The sequence below is a fragment of the Nicotiana tomentosiformis genome, chromosome 3 (assembly GCF_000390325.3).
Source record: "Nicotiana tomentosiformis chromosome 3, ASM39032v3, whole genome shotgun sequence".
In the NCBI taxonomy this organism is placed as follows: Eukaryota; Viridiplantae; Streptophyta; class Magnoliopsida; order Solanales; family Solanaceae; genus Nicotiana; species Nicotiana tomentosiformis.
Window position 1 is genome coordinate 93,095,561 of NC_090814.1, and position 17,260 is coordinate 93,112,820.

The 17,260-nt window shown below is 36.0% G+C and overlaps 2 protein-coding genes across 12 annotated transcripts; both read left to right on the forward strand.

Annotated features, from left to right (window-relative positions):
* Window positions 1-3,127: 3,127 nt before the first annotated feature.
* On the forward strand, window positions 3,128-8,526 carry LOC104096974 (protein MATERNALLY EXPRESSED GENE 5-like). Of its 11 annotated transcripts, none has more exons than XM_009603443.4 (7): window positions 3,128-3,419; window positions 3,984-4,105; window positions 4,199-4,433; window positions 4,511-4,572; window positions 4,657-4,738; window positions 7,217-7,337; window positions 7,446-7,887. In XM_009603443.4, exons 1-6 carry the CDS (start codon window positions 3,329-3,331, stop codon window positions 7,318-7,320), a joined length of 696 nt encoding a protein of 231 aa, XP_009601738.1. In that variant the 5' UTR covers window positions 3,128-3,328; the 3' UTR covers window positions 7,321-7,337; window positions 7,446-7,887. The 11 variants fall into 11 exon arrangements, 10 of the variants coding, with proteins under 10 accessions (XP_009601738.1, XP_009601734.1, XP_070053355.1 ...); XR_011414822.1 differs by having other exon boundaries at window positions 3,180-3,419; window positions 6,199-7,337; XM_009603444.4 differs by lacking the exon at window positions 7,446-7,887 and adding an exon at window positions 8,061-8,526 and having other exon boundaries at window positions 3,183-3,419.
* Window positions 8,527-9,607: 1,081 nt separating this feature from the next.
* On the forward strand, window positions 9,608-14,657 carry LOC104096975 (oligopeptide transporter 7-like). The gene is made up of 7 exons (XM_009603450.4): window positions 9,608-9,795; window positions 10,953-11,467; window positions 12,226-12,323; window positions 12,460-13,029; window positions 13,292-13,544; window positions 13,637-13,819; window positions 13,900-14,657. Exons 2-7 carry the CDS (start codon window positions 10,991-10,993, stop codon window positions 14,515-14,517), a joined length of 2,199 nt encoding a protein of 732 aa, XP_009601745.1. The 5' UTR covers window positions 9,608-9,795; window positions 10,953-10,990; the 3' UTR covers window positions 14,518-14,657.
* Window positions 14,658-17,260: the final 2,603 nt, after the last annotated feature.

Here is a 17,260-nt window from a genome sequence, read left to right on the forward strand (position 1 = left end):
CAAAACGACCAGCCGGGTCGTTACATTCTCCCCCTCTATGGCCTCAGCCGATGGCGGAATCTCAGGCGGCGACTCGATGTCATCTTCGAGCACTATTTTTGTCGTCTCACGGATGACGAAATCACCCCTTACTGAATCTATAGCCCGGGCGACCTCATCACCGACATCCACCGATCTTCTATTACGGGGAACCAAATTCCTACTGCTCGGTGACGACTCTTCCTTCCCATCCACTAAATGATGCAAAGGAGAAGCCGGGAGCTCTCCTATCGATATACCCGCAGGCGGAGAAGAAATCGATACAGAGGCAGTAATAAGTGTGGCCGACGAACGAGTAGACCTGGCCGCCGTGGAAGAACGAACAGAAGCAGATGACCGAGCAGGCATAGCCGCAATCACATTAGGAACAGACTTCAAAGAAGAAGCAGCCTTCCTCTTACGAAACGCAAGAGGAGGAGCCCTCAGCCTCCTCGAAGATCCTCGAACTGAAAATAAAATTATCAAAGGTTGTCACTACTGATAATAAACTATAGCGAGTAAGCGACCATGAGGTCAAAACAGTAAAAATAAAAAATAGATGAACTCACCGGCCAAGGAAGAAGAATGCCTTTAACTTCTTGAGAAACTCTGTCCACTCACGAAACAGACAAATCAAATGCCTTTCACAAAAAAATGGATACTTACGAGCGTGATTCCAAGTCTCCGGAAAGCCGTCCGCGTTGGCTACCACGTCTTCAGTTCTGACAAAAAGGTAGTTGAGCCAGAACTGATGATTTGCTTTGTCGTCCATCTTCACCACCAAGCATTTACCTCCTCGGTGGCGAAGGTACAACATCGTCCCCCTATAAAAGCTAAGGGCAAAGAGATGCATCGGATGGCGGAGTGTAACCTCGACGCCGACCAACTCCTCTAATTTTGTGAGCATCCTAATAAGCTTGTAGATGTACGGAGAGAGTTGGGTCGGGCAAACACCATAGTAGCGGCAAAATTCTTCCACCAATGGGAGAAGGGGGAGAATATAGCTGACCTGGAAAGGATAGGCATAGAATGCGCAATATCTAGGGCAGTGGATTTGCACTACATCACGCCCTGCTAGAACTAGATTGATGTGGGCAGGAATGTTGAATTTTGTCCTAAGCTCAGCCAGATCGGCCTCTTTCATCACTAACTCCGAGACTTTGGGCTCACCTTCGGGCGCCTTCGAAAAGTCGGACCTAACTTTCTCACTACGAGGGATTATTTTCTTCACCGTTGGAAAATTCTCATCCTCAATAGCGACAGAGACACTATCAATGTGAGGGGGCATAAGCCCCGCCAAAGGGACAGGGTCAGTTGCCATACCAGAACTAGAGGATACATTAGCCATGTTGTTAAGAGAGGATATACAATCAACGAAGTGTTAGAAGCAGCGAGAATCGCTAAAACTAGTAAGAAGATACGCGACAATGGAGGAAGGAGAAGAAGAATGCAAAGGATATTGATAGGAAGAGCATGTAGAGGGCAAATAAAAGTCATTACATCCCTATTTATAAGAATCCGGGTATCAAAACCAAGAAATTATGCCATCATTACCTGGCAGTGGAGTCAAAACGGCAGCCCCAACTGACAGTCGCACGGGAAATGACGCAAAGCATCGGGAAAAGGTGCCATAATGACGCACGATGTCATGATGTCATTCTGGTGCGGAAGCGACACCCCCAATAGTGCGTTCACAAAAGGTCACGATGTCATCTCGTCTGGAATATCACTGCTCGACTCGCTCGTCCAAGTCTGGCCAACTACAACAAATAGAATCCGCCCATTAAGGTCGCATGAGGCCGACCTTAATAAGCGGAGGGACTAGCTGTATGGGTCGAAATCTGTCTTAGTATTTGGTGGGAAGTAACATCGAGAAAAGAGTCAGCCGAGGTCGACTAGGAGATGGTGAAGCCTGTGGTCGAGATGCAGACGCATGTCGATGTCGAGCACGACGTAAAGAACTGTAACAGCTAATTTACTAGGGTAGGATATTAAAGAGAATATTCTTTGTACTTGTGTTATTATGATTTATTGGGGGTATATCCCATATAAATAGGAAAAAAAAACAATGAATAAATATATGTGATATTCACTTGATAAGAACACTTTTTAGAAGAAGAATCTCTTTCTCTCTAGCAAAGATACAAACATTACCTTTTCATCAAAATTTTTGCTCATATTATTCCATACTTTTCCATCAGATCCGAGAATAATTCGAACATTCTAGGATTTATCTGTCATGCATCATTGTTAGGAGAAACAATCATCTAACTCATTCATTATTGGGTGAATCATTCCTTTTATTTACTTAAATGCCATTTATTGTTATTTATTGCTAGTTACCCCTCCATTCTTGCTCTACTTTTGGCATATTTAATGCACGATATTATTAATCCCCTACTGGATCAGCCCCACATTATCCGTATTTTTAAGATCAATATTTAGGAATATTATTATTAACTAGGTTTAACCCAACATTATATAAATATAAAGGTTTAACCGAAAGTTATACTTTTTGGTCAAACATGCTTAACAATTATAACTAATGTTGGGGCTAATACTAATTATCCCCCTCGATCCACTTTAATTGATTTATTGACTGTTTTTACGTATATTAAAATTTTATCTTTTAACATTAATTAACATGAAATTGATTATATTAACCTTAATTTGTTCATTTGAAATATACTCCCTCCGGTCCACAATAAGCGACCATTTTACTTTTGGCACACCCATTAGGAAAATACGAACTCCTAAAATTTTTTTTATTAAATTAACCTTAATTAATTTTTACTTTAACACATTAGAATATGTAAATAAGGGTGAATTTTGGAAAAATAAAATTAATTCCTTCTTGATTATGTAAATGAATACTTATTTTTGACCAAAATAAAAATATAAAGTGGTCACTTATTGTGGACACTTACTCCCATGCTCTTTATTTCAAGGATATCTTTGGATAAAAAAGTTAATTCTTTCTTAATATCTGTAAAAATTAAATATTATGAACCACAAAATAGATGCCAAAAACTTAAATAAAGTGTACAGGAGGGAGTAAGAATAATAATTTGGTTTAATTATGTGGTCTAATAATAAGAATATCGTAAAAACAAAGTACTACAGTAATAAAATTCTTCCAAGAGAAATAAAAACGCATCCTCCTCCGGTTCGTACGTTGTTTGTCAGACGTAGGACAGAACAAAAGATACTTGACGGATTTAAGAACTACTTGTACTTTAACATTCGGTTATTACTTCGATCAAAAAGCAGTTCAGTTTGGTGTTGGGTAATTAACTATTGTCAGAGTGACATGGCGGATGCTTATTGGCGGGTCACCGACGGCCGGATACAGCCGGCTTCTCTTCCTCCGGTCGCCGGAAAACGCCCTCGGACCGAATATGGTACCTACTTCCACTCCCTATCTCTTCAAACTCTTTGAAATGAAAAATTTTGTCAATTTATTTTACTCCGTTGTTCTCTTCGGAATTGACAAAAGCTAGGGTTTTTCCTTTTATTCAGTCAAAAACTTATTTTTGAGGATTTTTTTGTGCTTTAAGGGGAAATATTAGGATAGCAATTGAAAAAAAATGCTTCTTTAAGGATGTCTTTCGTAGAAGTAAGAGGAGCAAGTAAAAAATGTGATCTATTGTCATTTGTCGGCCTAAATTGGATGGTCCCCGGAAAAATAGTGTCAGCAGTTTATTAAACCTTGAACATATTTTTTGTTTTCTTATTAAGAGGAGAATTGGACAAAAATCTTCTCCAAGTAGCAGACTTGGCTTTCATTTATGTTCTCTATTGTTGATGCTGACAATGTTTGAACATCATCTTGCCTAATTTAAGTTACCACTCTCTTGTTTCTTTGTGTGTGTCTTCTACTAGCAAAACTATGAGTGTTATCTGAGTTATTGCCAATTATCTCTTTTCAAGAAGGAATACTATCATTTTATGTTGTCAATTCATAGATATTCCAAGTCGTCCTGAGATGCCTGGTTATTATGGCCGCAATGATGAACAAGGAACGCATCATGCCATTAGGGATATGGATCCTATTGAGGCATCATATGAACAATACTTGCGAAGTGGGGTACTTAATATTTACCTCTTTGCGTGTTTATTTTTTTTATGCTTGCTTCCGTGACTATGTTTTAGTCTAACATATTGCTAACAATTTTATCAGCAAATTTCCTCCTTTGCTGGTAGTGAATCTGCAAGATCCATGGGTAATGGAGTAACCAGTCATCCTATTGATGATCCGCGTGCTATGGGTATTGTGGGAGCAGAAGCAGTTGTTGCTAAAAGCAGGGCCATTGGGATGGGAGGTGTTAGACCAGAAATTCCTCTTCCTCCTAATGCTAGCAGTACATTGTTTGTTGAAGGGTTGCCAGCTAATTGCACCCGAAGAGAGATGTCACGTATCCTTCTGTAATCTGCTTCTCCATTTAACTACTTTTCTTACGGTGCTAGTTCTTTCCTTGATTTCAGTTTGCAGATATATTTCGACCATTTGTAGGTTACAGAGAAGTTAGACTTGTGATCAAAGAATCACGACACGTAAGAACATACCTATATATTTCTTTCTAGTCTTAGTTCTATTATGATGTTTTCTTAGGAATTCTGCCCCATCAACTTATGTAGCCAGGAGGGCATCCCTTGGTTCTTTGCTTTGTTGATTTTGTGAGTCCAGCCCATGCAGCTACTGCAATGGATGCCTTACAAGGTGAGCTGTCCATACCTGCTATTGGTAACATTAATCTTGTGGCTGATTTCGCTGTAGGCTTGAAGTATATTCAGTGTTCTATATCCTTCCCTCTTTTTGGGAAGCCTGTAAAAATGGCTACAAAAATTAAGGCTACAACAGTTAAAAGGTGTCTTTTGCTTATCCAAGAAAAAAAAGGCTTCAGAAGATAAAAACTGTAAGAAACAATTAGGTTACAATATTAGAACTATCTGGCATTTAAGTTTGGCTGTGATGGACTTGAAGGTAATGACTTTATTAAAAACAGAAAAAGAAAAAGTCAGCAAGTTTCCCCGTCAAGAGTGTGAACATGACTGTTTATAACTTTATATTATACTCTTAAGGCTCTCTAAAAATTAGCTTAAATGTTGGTGGCACTTTTATGATCAGTTAGGTGTTTGCTCACGTAATTCCGCTAGATACTTCTAATTGTAGACTCTTTTGGTGTTTGCTCTCTTTATTTGATCACTTGCATCTGAGACTTGTAACTTATGTTTTTCTAGCATGAAAAATTCTCCTGCCATTCCTGCGAAACACAAAAGGTTCTATAGACAAAAATGGCTATGTAGCCCTAATTTAACAAATTTCATACATATGTTTTGTCTCATTCCTTCCCTTCCCTTGCACATCTGCAGTCGAATTGAAGCACATTCCAAAAGTGATGGTTTTGCCAAAAGCACCTGAAATGGAGTACAAGTGTCAGTTTTTATTTTTTCTCTCAGACTTTATACTTGCAATTCATAAAATTGATGCCTCCATTCCTTCAACAAAAACAAACAATATCTTCCCCCAAAGTTGGCTAACCAGTAATGTTTTCTTTCCTTTTTTTTTTGGGTGGGGGTTGGGGTAGGGGGTGGATGCTCCATCTTGGTTTGTCTATTCCTTCTTTTCCCGCCTTTTCTAAATGTCCATTACAATGCGTGGCCTTAATAAGCTAATCTGGAGAGTGGACATCCCTTTCCTGATTCTTTGTAATCCTTAGTTTCTAGATCCCTTACTCTCAGTTATACATATGCCATCTCCTTATAAATGCAGAACTGGGTCTAGCATTTTCTTGTTTTTGGGTTTGTTAGAACACTTCAAAATACTTTTCCAAACATTTTTTAGACGTGACATACATTCCTCATTGTTGAATATTGGGTTCTCAAAATTTCTCAGAGAGAAGCTTCTACAAAATGCAGGATTAGCAACTTCAAATAATTATAACGTTACATTTGAGTGTTGAGGAACTCGTAGCTTTGAAAATTGAGCTAATCTTACTGCGTGTTGCTGTTTCTGGATAAATGCCGAGTGCTTAAAATCAATTATAAATGGTATCCCTCCTGTTGCTCGGTCAAGGGGGAAAATGCAATCTTCTTTATGATTTTCTAAAAGTGCTTTCAACTGATTGAGGACCCAAAAGAAGACACATGCATGTGGTGGAAACTTGACGCTTGTGGCAGAGATGATTGCCTTGCTGTCCTGCTCTAGGCTATTGTATTCTTTTTTCCCTGTTTTGGCACATTACTCTTCTGGGATTGCTTTAAGGGAAGCATTGCCTGGGATTACTTGTTGCAAGGCATTTTGATTTAAAATTGATCTGCTCTTTAGACTTTTCACCAGTGGTTTAGTTTGTCAAATGTTTTGAAAGTTCATGGGTTAGAGCTACAGTAGTCCAATTGAGATAAATCTTAATGCAGCCGATCTGTAATTCAGTATTCTACTTGAAGAAACTGGAGAATGGATTCCCTCCTGGAGAATGTTTTAATTAAATACGAATAAACTCAAAGTTTTAACTCCCCATTGAGGGGTTTTTTATGCGGTTTGTCCACTTTTAGCCTCCAGCTACATCTCAAGACTCGACCTACAAATTTTAACGGAGACATCAAATTTGTTTGTTTGGTACAATTTTTGTGATGTAAATGATATAATTCAATTTTTGTATTTTGTGGGCTCTAACTTATTTTAGGAGCCAGGGATGCCCTTTAATGAAATCTGTACTTTATAAAGAAAAAGACAAATTTTAACGGAGACTGGATCTGGATCATCTGTCTAAAAAAGCCATCTGAAATGTTGAGTATGATAGTTGCCGTTTACTAGACCCGTCAAAAAAATTAGGTCTCCGCATTTATCTTGCCTCAAACAAGCAGAGAGTGATCAAGTTATTCAGTTCTTTTGTAGTTTGTTATCTTGTTTCTTTGAGTGACTTGCATGTTAACACTTTTTCCTAGTAGTTGGACTTCCATAAAGGTAAAAAGAAATTTGTACAAGGTACTGTCTGTAGCTTTGCCAGGGTTTGAGTTGCATGATCTGGTGAGATCTAGTTGCAAATTTCATGGGTTGGTCGCGTGCTTTAATTTTTATTATAAAGTGATCCTCTGCCAATTTTGGGACATTGAACTCTAAATCACATGTTTGTACGTCTGTACCTAATTCGTCAATGATGTGTGCTGTGTCAGATAGTAAACTCTAATCTTGCAGGTTATAAATTCGACGATCATGACCGTGATTCGGTCAACTTAAGGCTGCAATATGCTCGCCATCCTGGTGCTAGGTCAGGTGGCGGGCGTCGCGCAAGGCGTTGAATTATGCGTCTTTACAGGTGATACGCTTAACTTCTGTGCACTTGACCCTCTATTACTAATGATGAAAGGCTACGCTACAAAATTCATCGATCGAGCTAAATTGTGGAATGACCCTTACTGTGTAGGACCAACTTGACTTTGGAGTTACGTATTTAGATGTTACGCCAGCTTTTGCAGTTTTGTGTACTACACCTCTCTCTGAAAGGGTTTCATTAGGACCGGCCTTTTCTATTTGCACGGGTAGAAATGGTAGTTGGATATTAATATTTAGCTTCCCTTTCCGCGTCAATGTTGGTGTCGTCCTTTGCTGAGGACGGATGTTGTTATATTTCATCTCCTGATAGATGAAGATGATAGTTTTATCTGGCGGTTAGGATGTTACCTTACCGTTGTAATGATAAATGGGAGGTGCTGCGTACTAATTTTTAGATTTGCTTGTTTGATTATGCGGTATATTGTTCGAATTCATCTTTAGATTTGCTAAACAACTTGTTATGACATAGCCGTTAGCCCATTTCAGGGTTCTATTTGATGAGCTATTTATTTCTGCTTTGATTGATGACAGAAGTGCTTAGTGTTCTGTGTTGATATTGGATGTTTGGTATACTGGGATTTAGCATTTAGGTAGTGGAAGAAATTCGCAGGAGTAAGGGAAAAAAAATCTCCTTCCATTTGGCAATTCTTTGTTAGCATGTCTGCACTTTCCCTTGATATAATTTGTTCATGGTTTTGGTCACCAGGAACTGTGCTTCAAGAGTCCAAGGTTCCTCTAGCATTTGCTCATATTATACGATTTCGTAGTAGGTCTATGACTGTGAAGACGAGGGATCTATTCTTCAATCCTGTATTGTCATCAATGCATATACTACAACTATCTTAGTTAACAATTTTTTGGTTTCTTCATTTGTTGCATATTAGTGCTCTTCAAAAATCTGCAGATGGAATTTGGTACCATTTTTTTAGTTTATAGTTTAATTTATATTAGGTGATGCTGGATCTGTTTGTTTAGTGTGTTCACAGTTATATAGCGGAGGCTGCCAAATTCTCTCATGTGTTTGTAAGGATGACACATAATGCTGCTTGAAGGTTGCGCAGCATGCGTATTCCATCTCAAAGCACCATGTTGTCACCAATTTACACTTAATCATGTTGAATACAGTAGATGTATCCTTGTGTTTTTATATATTCTCCAACTTATTTTCAGAAGTTTTGACATTCTCATGTATTCTTGCTTTAAAACCAAGAGCGGGACGATGCGAAGGAATATTTGATAAAAGAAAAATTTCTGTTAATATGACATTGTTAGGTTTGCTGCCCACGGCAGACAAATTCTATGGCCAGAAGGCCCAGAAACATATTCTACATAGTCTTGGCACTCATTTGCTTTCTGCATGTAGTTCATCAAATGGAATAATGAAATCTGGAATATTAATCGTCTATTTTACAGCCTTGATACTTTCAACATATACCATTGATTCTTGTAAAAAGAAAAAGAAATAACAGTAACAAAAACTATACTTCAATCTTAAGTTAGTTATGGTTAGCTATATGAATATCTTACTATCTATTCCGCTCCATTTAAAACAAACAGATGAGGAGAAGGAAAAAAAACAAGGTAAGTCTAAACCCATAAAACTAATTTTTACTGTTAATTAATGGCAAAGCTGTAATAATTCAAAAGCATATTTAGCAGATGCAATGTTTTTCTTATTAATTGGCGATGGGGAGGGGGCGTTTCCAATTGGCGACGCAAACAACTGAACAAAGTAGGCACATGGACGGCAAGAAGCATATAATTTTTTTTTGAAAATTTCACTCAAACTTGCTGAAGAAAAAGAAAAAGAAAAAGCTTTTCGTGTAAAGTTACTGATCCGACTAATAAATCAATCGTACCACACTCCTTTGTGTTATGAGAAAGTGTGATGTTGATATTTTGAAGGAAAATTTATCCCTGGAATATATAAGCATACGGAATTAACAAAATGATAGCGTGGAAATTATGCCTTCTGATCCAATCAGAGGGTTAATCTGTTCAGTCGATGGAGTAGTGAACGAAAAGTTAATGAAACTTAATCTAATCACAGGGTTAATCTGTTCGGTCAAAGGTTGCGAACCAAAATCTATAGCTTGGTCTTTGTGATGTAATGACAATACACAGCGATAATTCGACAGAAATTGAAAAAAAAAACAAAAAGGCAGGTTATCAAAATATGTAAACTATCGAGTAAAGAGAATTAAATGGACAAAAATATGTTTTCAAACCCCATACATTTAAGATTAATATGTTTCTTTTCCAAAGGATCTCAAAAATATTTTCTCTCTTTTTTCCGATTCCTTTTCTTTTCCAAAGGTTTTCAAACCCAATTTCTCTCCTTCTTACGATCACCCAAAATCTTTATTTTTTATTGATACAATGCAGACGAAATTCGGAATATTGCTCTAGAATCGAAATATTGCTCTAGAATCAAGCTGTGGGTAAGTTTGGAATCTTGTTTTCTTTCTCTCCAAAATCTTTATTGTATGTGACTTGTATATGATACATCAATACCAAAAACAATACTTGATATAATATTAATACAATTATATTAGATTTTTAGTGTAGAGTTGTGATTGAAACTTAAATAAGATGAAAATCATAATTGTATCACAATTTTTCAGAAATGTATCGTGATTGTATTATATTTGTATATGTATCATAATTGTTGAAGGAATTGTATTACAAATATATGATAATTGTATATTGTTGGGGCAGTTGTGAGTTCGTGACGCATTTCACAGTTTGTATCACAAATATATGATAATTATATATTAATTTATTAGTATTATATCAGGTATTATTTTGGGTATTAATATACCATATACAAGTTAGACACAATTATGATACACGTATGATAAAATTATGTATCTGAAGCAATTCAAATACAATTATTATACAATTCCTGAATACTTCTTCATTTTTAGTGCTGTTCAGTCTCCCAGCAAAAGAATGATGCAGTTGATGATTTTTTAATAATATAAAGCTGTCAGCAATGGTGGGAATAGAGAAGATGGAGATTTTTGGCGTAGATTAAGGAATTTTGATGTAAAAAAAAAGGAAGAGAAAAGAGGAGAGGGAAAAAAGAAGAAGATGTAATTGGATCCCTTAATTGAACTCACTAATAATGGGGTGAGAGCCTTTTAAGGAGCAATGTATACAATTTGCATGAAAAATGGAATTGTAATTTTTTTGACAGTTGTATAAAAGATCAAAATCATAACTGGATGAAGTATAATTTTAAGGATATATTCATTATTCTATACCTTAAATAACTAAAAGCAATCTTCATAATCCTAAACAAAAAAAGAATTGCTTCAGTTACCTTACCTACTGAGACACGTACCTTTCTTAGAGCATAGATCGCAGATTTTCTTAGAAAATCCCACAGAATCTCCTAAAAAGTCCTATTTATAGTCAGTTTCTATCTTCTTGATATTCAGTTAGGATTCTGTACCAGGCCGTATTATTTTACCAAATACGTATTATACTAGGAAAAAAACTTATATCTTATTTATTTGACAAAATTTTCTAGTAATATACAACTCATCAATGATAAATACTACTCCTAATTCTTTCCTGGCTATTTCTGTTCAAGGGTTTTAGAGCAAGGAGTCAGTGCCGAATCCATATTCAATGGCAGAATTACCAGTGAATATGGCGGCGGCCAATGAGGCTGACGAAGATCTGTGCCCCATAAAAGAAGTTGATATGACTGTTCCAAAAACTGATGATCCAACAACCCCAGTAGTTACATTCAGAATGTGGTTTCTTGGAATCACTTCTTGCGTTTTGCTATCTTTTGTAAATCAGTTTTTTTGGTACAGAACTGAGCCGTTGACGATTTCGTCTACGGCTGTTCAGATTGCTGTTGTCCCTATAGGTCATCTCATGGCAAAAACCATAACGAAAAGGGTGTTTTTTGAGGGTACGCGTTGGGAGTTTACGCTAAATCCAGGGCCATTCAATATAAAAGAGCATGTCTTGATTACGATTTTTGCAAATGCTGGTGCTGGTAGTGTTTATGCTACTCATATATTGAGTGCTGTTAAGCTTTACTACAAGAGACCACTTAGTTTTTTTCCTGCTTTGCTTATCATGGCCACTACTCAGGTAACCAACTCTTTTTACTAACCTTTTTATGGGGATTACTTGTTTTGAGGAAGGTACTGTTTTAATGCGTTCAACTGAACATAATATTTTTGTCATATATATCACAAAAATTTCAAAATATAAAGTGGGCATTTGGACATAAGAATTGTGAAATTCCAGAAAAAAATGATTTTTTTTTTCAAGTTGAAAATGGTATTTGGAAATTGGAGTTGTGTTTGGACATGAATACAAGTTGAAATTGTTTTTGAATTTTTGTGAATGATTTGCAGCGAAAAATGTTAAAATAACTTTTTGAGTTTTTCAAATTTCAGAAATTCCAGAATTCAACTTCAAGTTGATTTGGAATTTCATGGCCAAAACAGTGATTTCAGAAAAAAGCGAAAACAATTTCCAGAAAAAAGTGATTTTTTTTTATGGCCAAGTGGCCCTAAATTCTGATCCCATATTTCAAAAGTACAATTTGTTTAATACCGATCAAATTTTATCCTAGATCTGCCTCCAATAACATGTCTTTTATTGGTACTGTTTAAGAATTTGTAGTAGTTGGATATTTGATTTATACAAGTAATAATTAGTTATATAGTTACTGGTTGTTTAGGTATTTGAGCATGTTAATTCTGAGGGTGGTCTAAAATATTTTACGAGTTAATTAACATAAGTTGACTAAAGCTACATTCTTCAACTTTTTCATTTCCTTTCTATTACTCCTAGTTATTTGTTTGTTTGTTAATTTATTGTTATCTTCCAATTATTGGCAGATGTTAGGTTTTGGTTGGGCTGGTATTTTCCGGAAGCAGTTGGTTGAGCCAGCAGAGATGTGGTGGCCAGGCAGTTTGGTTCAGGTCTCCTTATTCAGGTATATGCATAGGATTAATGTCGGTGTAATTTAACATGTTATAGCATATTACTTTACCATTTATTTTAGTTTATTACCAGGAAAAGTTGTACGTAGAAATTAAACTCATTAGTTATACCATTGTATAATTGTGCAGGGCTCTCCATGAAAAGGAGACTAGACCAAAGGGTGGTACAACTCGGATACAGTTCTTTCTCATAGCCTTAGTTTTCAGCTTTGCATACTACATATTTCCTGGTTATCTTTTCCAGATGTTATCCTCATTTTCTTGGATCTGTTGGCTGGCCCCTAAGTCTATCCTTGTTCAGCAATTGGGTTCTGGAATGCGCGGGCTTGGAATTGGGGCATTGGGATTTGATTGGACGACAATTTCATCATACCTTGGAAGTCCTCTAGCAAGTCCATGGTTTGCCACTGCTAATGTTGCAGCTGGTTTTGTACTTGTGATGTATTTGATGACTCCGCTCACTTATTGGTTCAACGTTTACAATGCCAAGAATTTCCCTATATTTTCTTCCGGCCTCTTCACGCTAAATGGGACGAAATACAACACCGAGGGAGTCATTAATTCACACTTTGAGCTTGATAAAGCTGCCTATAATCAATATGGTCAGTTGCATTTGAGCACCTTCTTTGCCATGACATATGGTCTTGGATTTGCTGGTCTTACTGCTACTCTCGTCCACGTTTTTCTCTTCCATGGAAGGTATGCATCAGCTTATTATTCTTGGATTATTGAATGCTAGAGCCCTTAAAAGTGATTGAAATATAACAATACATTGATCGATTTCAGATATTAAACTCCGCATATCTACGTTATAATCTTTGCATATAGACCATAAACCAAACACCCCCTTATAATTTTAATAGAGTGATCATGTCATCTATTGAAATGCAATACATTTTTGGCTTCTAAGTCATCTTGATATCAAAACTTGGAGGGTGTCTTAAAAAATTTGTCTTTGCAGAGAAATGTGTAATCGATCCAGAGAAGCATTAAAACACAAACCAGATGTGCACACAAGGCTAATGAAAAGTTACAAGCAGGTCCCTATGTGGTGGTTCCATGTTGTTCTTGTAGCAAATATGGTATTAATCTTCTTTACTTGTCAGTATTATCTTGAAACATTTCAATTGACTTGGTGGGGTATCTTGCTAGCTTTTGCTATAGCACTGGGTTTCACTCTACCCATAGGAATAATTTCAGCCACTACAAACCAGGTAATTAATACACTGTTCCCCAAACCGAATCTCCTTTATTTGTTGTGTTGTTGTCAATTTGACCTTATTTCATTTTCTTTTGGTTGAAACAGCAACCAGGTCTTAATATCATCACAGAATATGTTATCGGGTATCTATACCCTGGCCGCCCTGTGGCTAACATGTTGTTCAAGGTATATGGGTACATAAGTATGTCCCAAGCTCTTAGTTTTGTCTATGATTTCAAGCTTGGTCACTACATGAAAATTCCTCCCAGGGCAATGTTTATGGCTCAGGTTAGTATTAATTCTTGATGTAGATAAGAATAATATCACTTTGGTTATTTTCTGAATGCTAAGATTATTTGGTTTTTCAGATGCTGGGCACATTCATATCGATAATTATCTACACCATAACTGCTTGGTGGCTCATGGATACGATACCAAATCTCTGTGACATCTCTGTGTTACCAGATAACAGCCCGTGGCAGTGTCCAATGGACCGTGTATTCTATGACGCCTCTGTTATATGGGGGCTCATTGCGCCATTGAGAATATTTGGATCACTTGGTGTCTACCCTAATGTGAATTGGTTCTTTCTTGGAGGAGCCATTGCCCCTGTACTAGTTTGGTTGGCGCACAAAGCTTTCCCTAAGCACAAGTGGATTTCCCACATAAATATGCCTGTCTTATTGGGCGCAACAGCAATGATGCCTCCAGCTAGCTCTGTCAACTACACGAGCTGGCTAATTTTGGCGTTCCTCTCTGGTTATGTTGTTTATAGACGCTGGCCTCACTTGTGGGAACGTTACAACTACGTTTTGTCTGGTGGCCTTGATTCTGGAACTGCTTTTATCGCCATCTTGTTATTCCTAGCTATACAATCCAAAGATATCAATATTGACTGGTGGGGAAACAACACAGACGGATGTCCGCTAGCTGCTTGTCCCACCGCTCCAGGCATTTCTGCTAAAGGATGTCCAGCCATATTTTAAATTTTTTTTTTACCATCAAGTTTTCAGTCTTTTCAACATCCTGTAATCTCGGTCAGAACATGCACTTATTAATTTAAAGAGTTCTTTAAGATTCCAACTCTTTTTAGGCAATATTATGATAAACAGCAGTTTTCGGTGTAGGAGTATTACTTTTTTCTTCTGTTTGGTATTTGGACGTGAAGCTCCCTTCAATATATGATGTTTATACCTACAAATATTCAAACTTCTATGATCTCCCAGTTTCTGTAGCTTAAGTGGCTGTCTGTTTAAGTTTATTCTAGTAGCTTTTTAACGTGAGTAACTAAAAGTCTAAAATAGCAAATCTTACTCATTTTATGGGGAAAAAGCTGGTGCTGCATTGGGAATTAGATTATCAATTTTGTTTGTCATTGGATTGGGAACAGAAAATGACTAAGTTAATCTTCGTGAAAGTAAATCAGTTCACAATTGTTTCTACTCATGGTCACAAGTAAGAATTGTGCCTTATCCTCAAATTTGGGGCCCCATTTTTTTTTTTAGAAATAATGGGTTTATAGGTATTTAAAAAATAACAATATTTTGTACTTTTAATACAAAAAGTAGAATTTTTCATATAAAGAAAATAAAACTTTTTAGATATACAAATAAAGTAATTATTTGACTTATTAAAAAATGGGTAGATGAATTATTTTCTCAACGTTTCAATTTAAGTTGATTTTTCAATTTAACTATCTAATTTTTTTAATTTATTAGATAACATGTAAAAAATTAATTACTTTTCTTCCTTAATTTCCAAATCAATTTTTCTTTTTCCTAATCTCTTCACATTTCAGAAACCCCTACATTATTTCTGTGTTTCTCTTTGATATTTTATTCACCTTCTTTATCCAATCCAAAATTTCGTACTCGCCTTCTTTCTTCAAGATTTCATTAGTAAGTGCTCAACCGTCTTTTAAAAGTTTAAGCCTCACGTTACTTTGGCTTTAGGCCACACATGTGCTTGAGCTGCCCTTGTAATTCTACTCTTACGGATGAATGATACTTCTATCCTAGATATTACGCTTACAGATAAATGTTTTTTATAAATTGAGGTAAGAATACATATTAACAAAGAGTTTAAGACTAAATATCAAAATACCATGGTTAAGTAATAAAGTTAAGTAGAAAAATACATGTGTCGTGCACTTATTAATTTGGTTCATACATTGGATACTGGTTTAGACACCGGATTCGGTAATAGGAACTATGAGTGTACATAAGTCGGGTTGATTAGGATTTTTCAGTTACCAAACCAAATCAATGGTGTCAGGTTTTTAAATCTATAAACTAATCCAAACCAACAAAGTCGAGTTTTCAATCTCGGTTTTTCTCGGGGTTTTCGATTTTTTTCGGGTTTTCGATTTTTTCCGGTAAAGTCTTTGTAGCACAAAATATATAACTTGTGCTCCAAATATTTTTTTAGTCATAGTAACTGAGTAAGATACAACTATATAAGGTAGTTTCCAAGAAAATAACACAATAATATGAGATAAGTCATAGCATTATACTAAAATATTCAATAACAAAGATAATAAAATTACATAAAGCAAATATTGCTAATTAATAAGCCATAATAAAAATTAACATAATCTAAAAATACTATATAGGTCATGCTAAAATAAGTATAGTTAATAAGTACTATTAATTACATAATTGAGCACTAAAAAACGATAAACTAAGTTATGCTTACATTATAAACTAATATAAAACTAAAAAATAGATATCCAACACTATCGTCATTCCTAGTATTGAATTGAATTTTTTTTGTTAGTATTAGTATTGATTTGAACTTTAATTTGTTTGATCAGTTATTACATTTATGAGCTATAAAATTTATTTACCATTCAATAATGCTAAGTCCAAACTTGAAATAATACTTTAAAAGATAAAATTGTAAAAAGGTTTAAGAAATATTTATAAATTACATTACAATAAATATTTATATGTATAAAATATTTTTAAAAATTGTATAAATAATCGGGTTGGTTTGGTTTCGGTTCGACTTTTTTTAGTTAAAACCAAACCAAACCAATTATGGTCGGGGTTTTTTTTTTCCCCAATACCAAACCAAATCAAACCAAACCACAATCGGATTTTTTCTCCGGTTTGACTCGGATTATCGGTTTGGTGCGGTTTATCATTTTTTTTGTAAACCCCTAATAGAAAATACTACATAACTAGCGGAAAGCTATTGTAAGAGTAGTGGCGCCAACTTTACGATAGCCAGCCGTCCTATATAACTATACAGGCGCGAAAATTCCATCGATCATGATTTCATGCTCAAGCAATTGACATATCTTTCATGGTGTTTGCTGTTATATATATGGCATTGTTTAGTTGCTTGAATTTTCTCCAGTGTTGATTTCTCAAAAGAATAGGCTAGTTATATGTCTGCATTACATATCCTGTGGCTAAGAACGACCCACGGATCCTCAGCAACATCTCGAGGTGCAATTAGTTGTCTTACATGAGACTCGAGGTATTCCCCTGTTACAAGGCATGATTCAACATAAATTCTCTCAAATGTTAATACAGAATCATGTCCCCTTTTCCCACTGCTCTATCATTTCAATCAGATGTGATTCAAACTCGCAGAGGATAAGGAATGACAGCCACAGACAAGAATCCATCTTCATTCTCTGTCAGGAGTAGACATTAGTTGTTCGTTCATTTGGTTTGTGTCTGATCTTGTTTTCGGAGTTTGAGTTCCTGACTAACACTTACC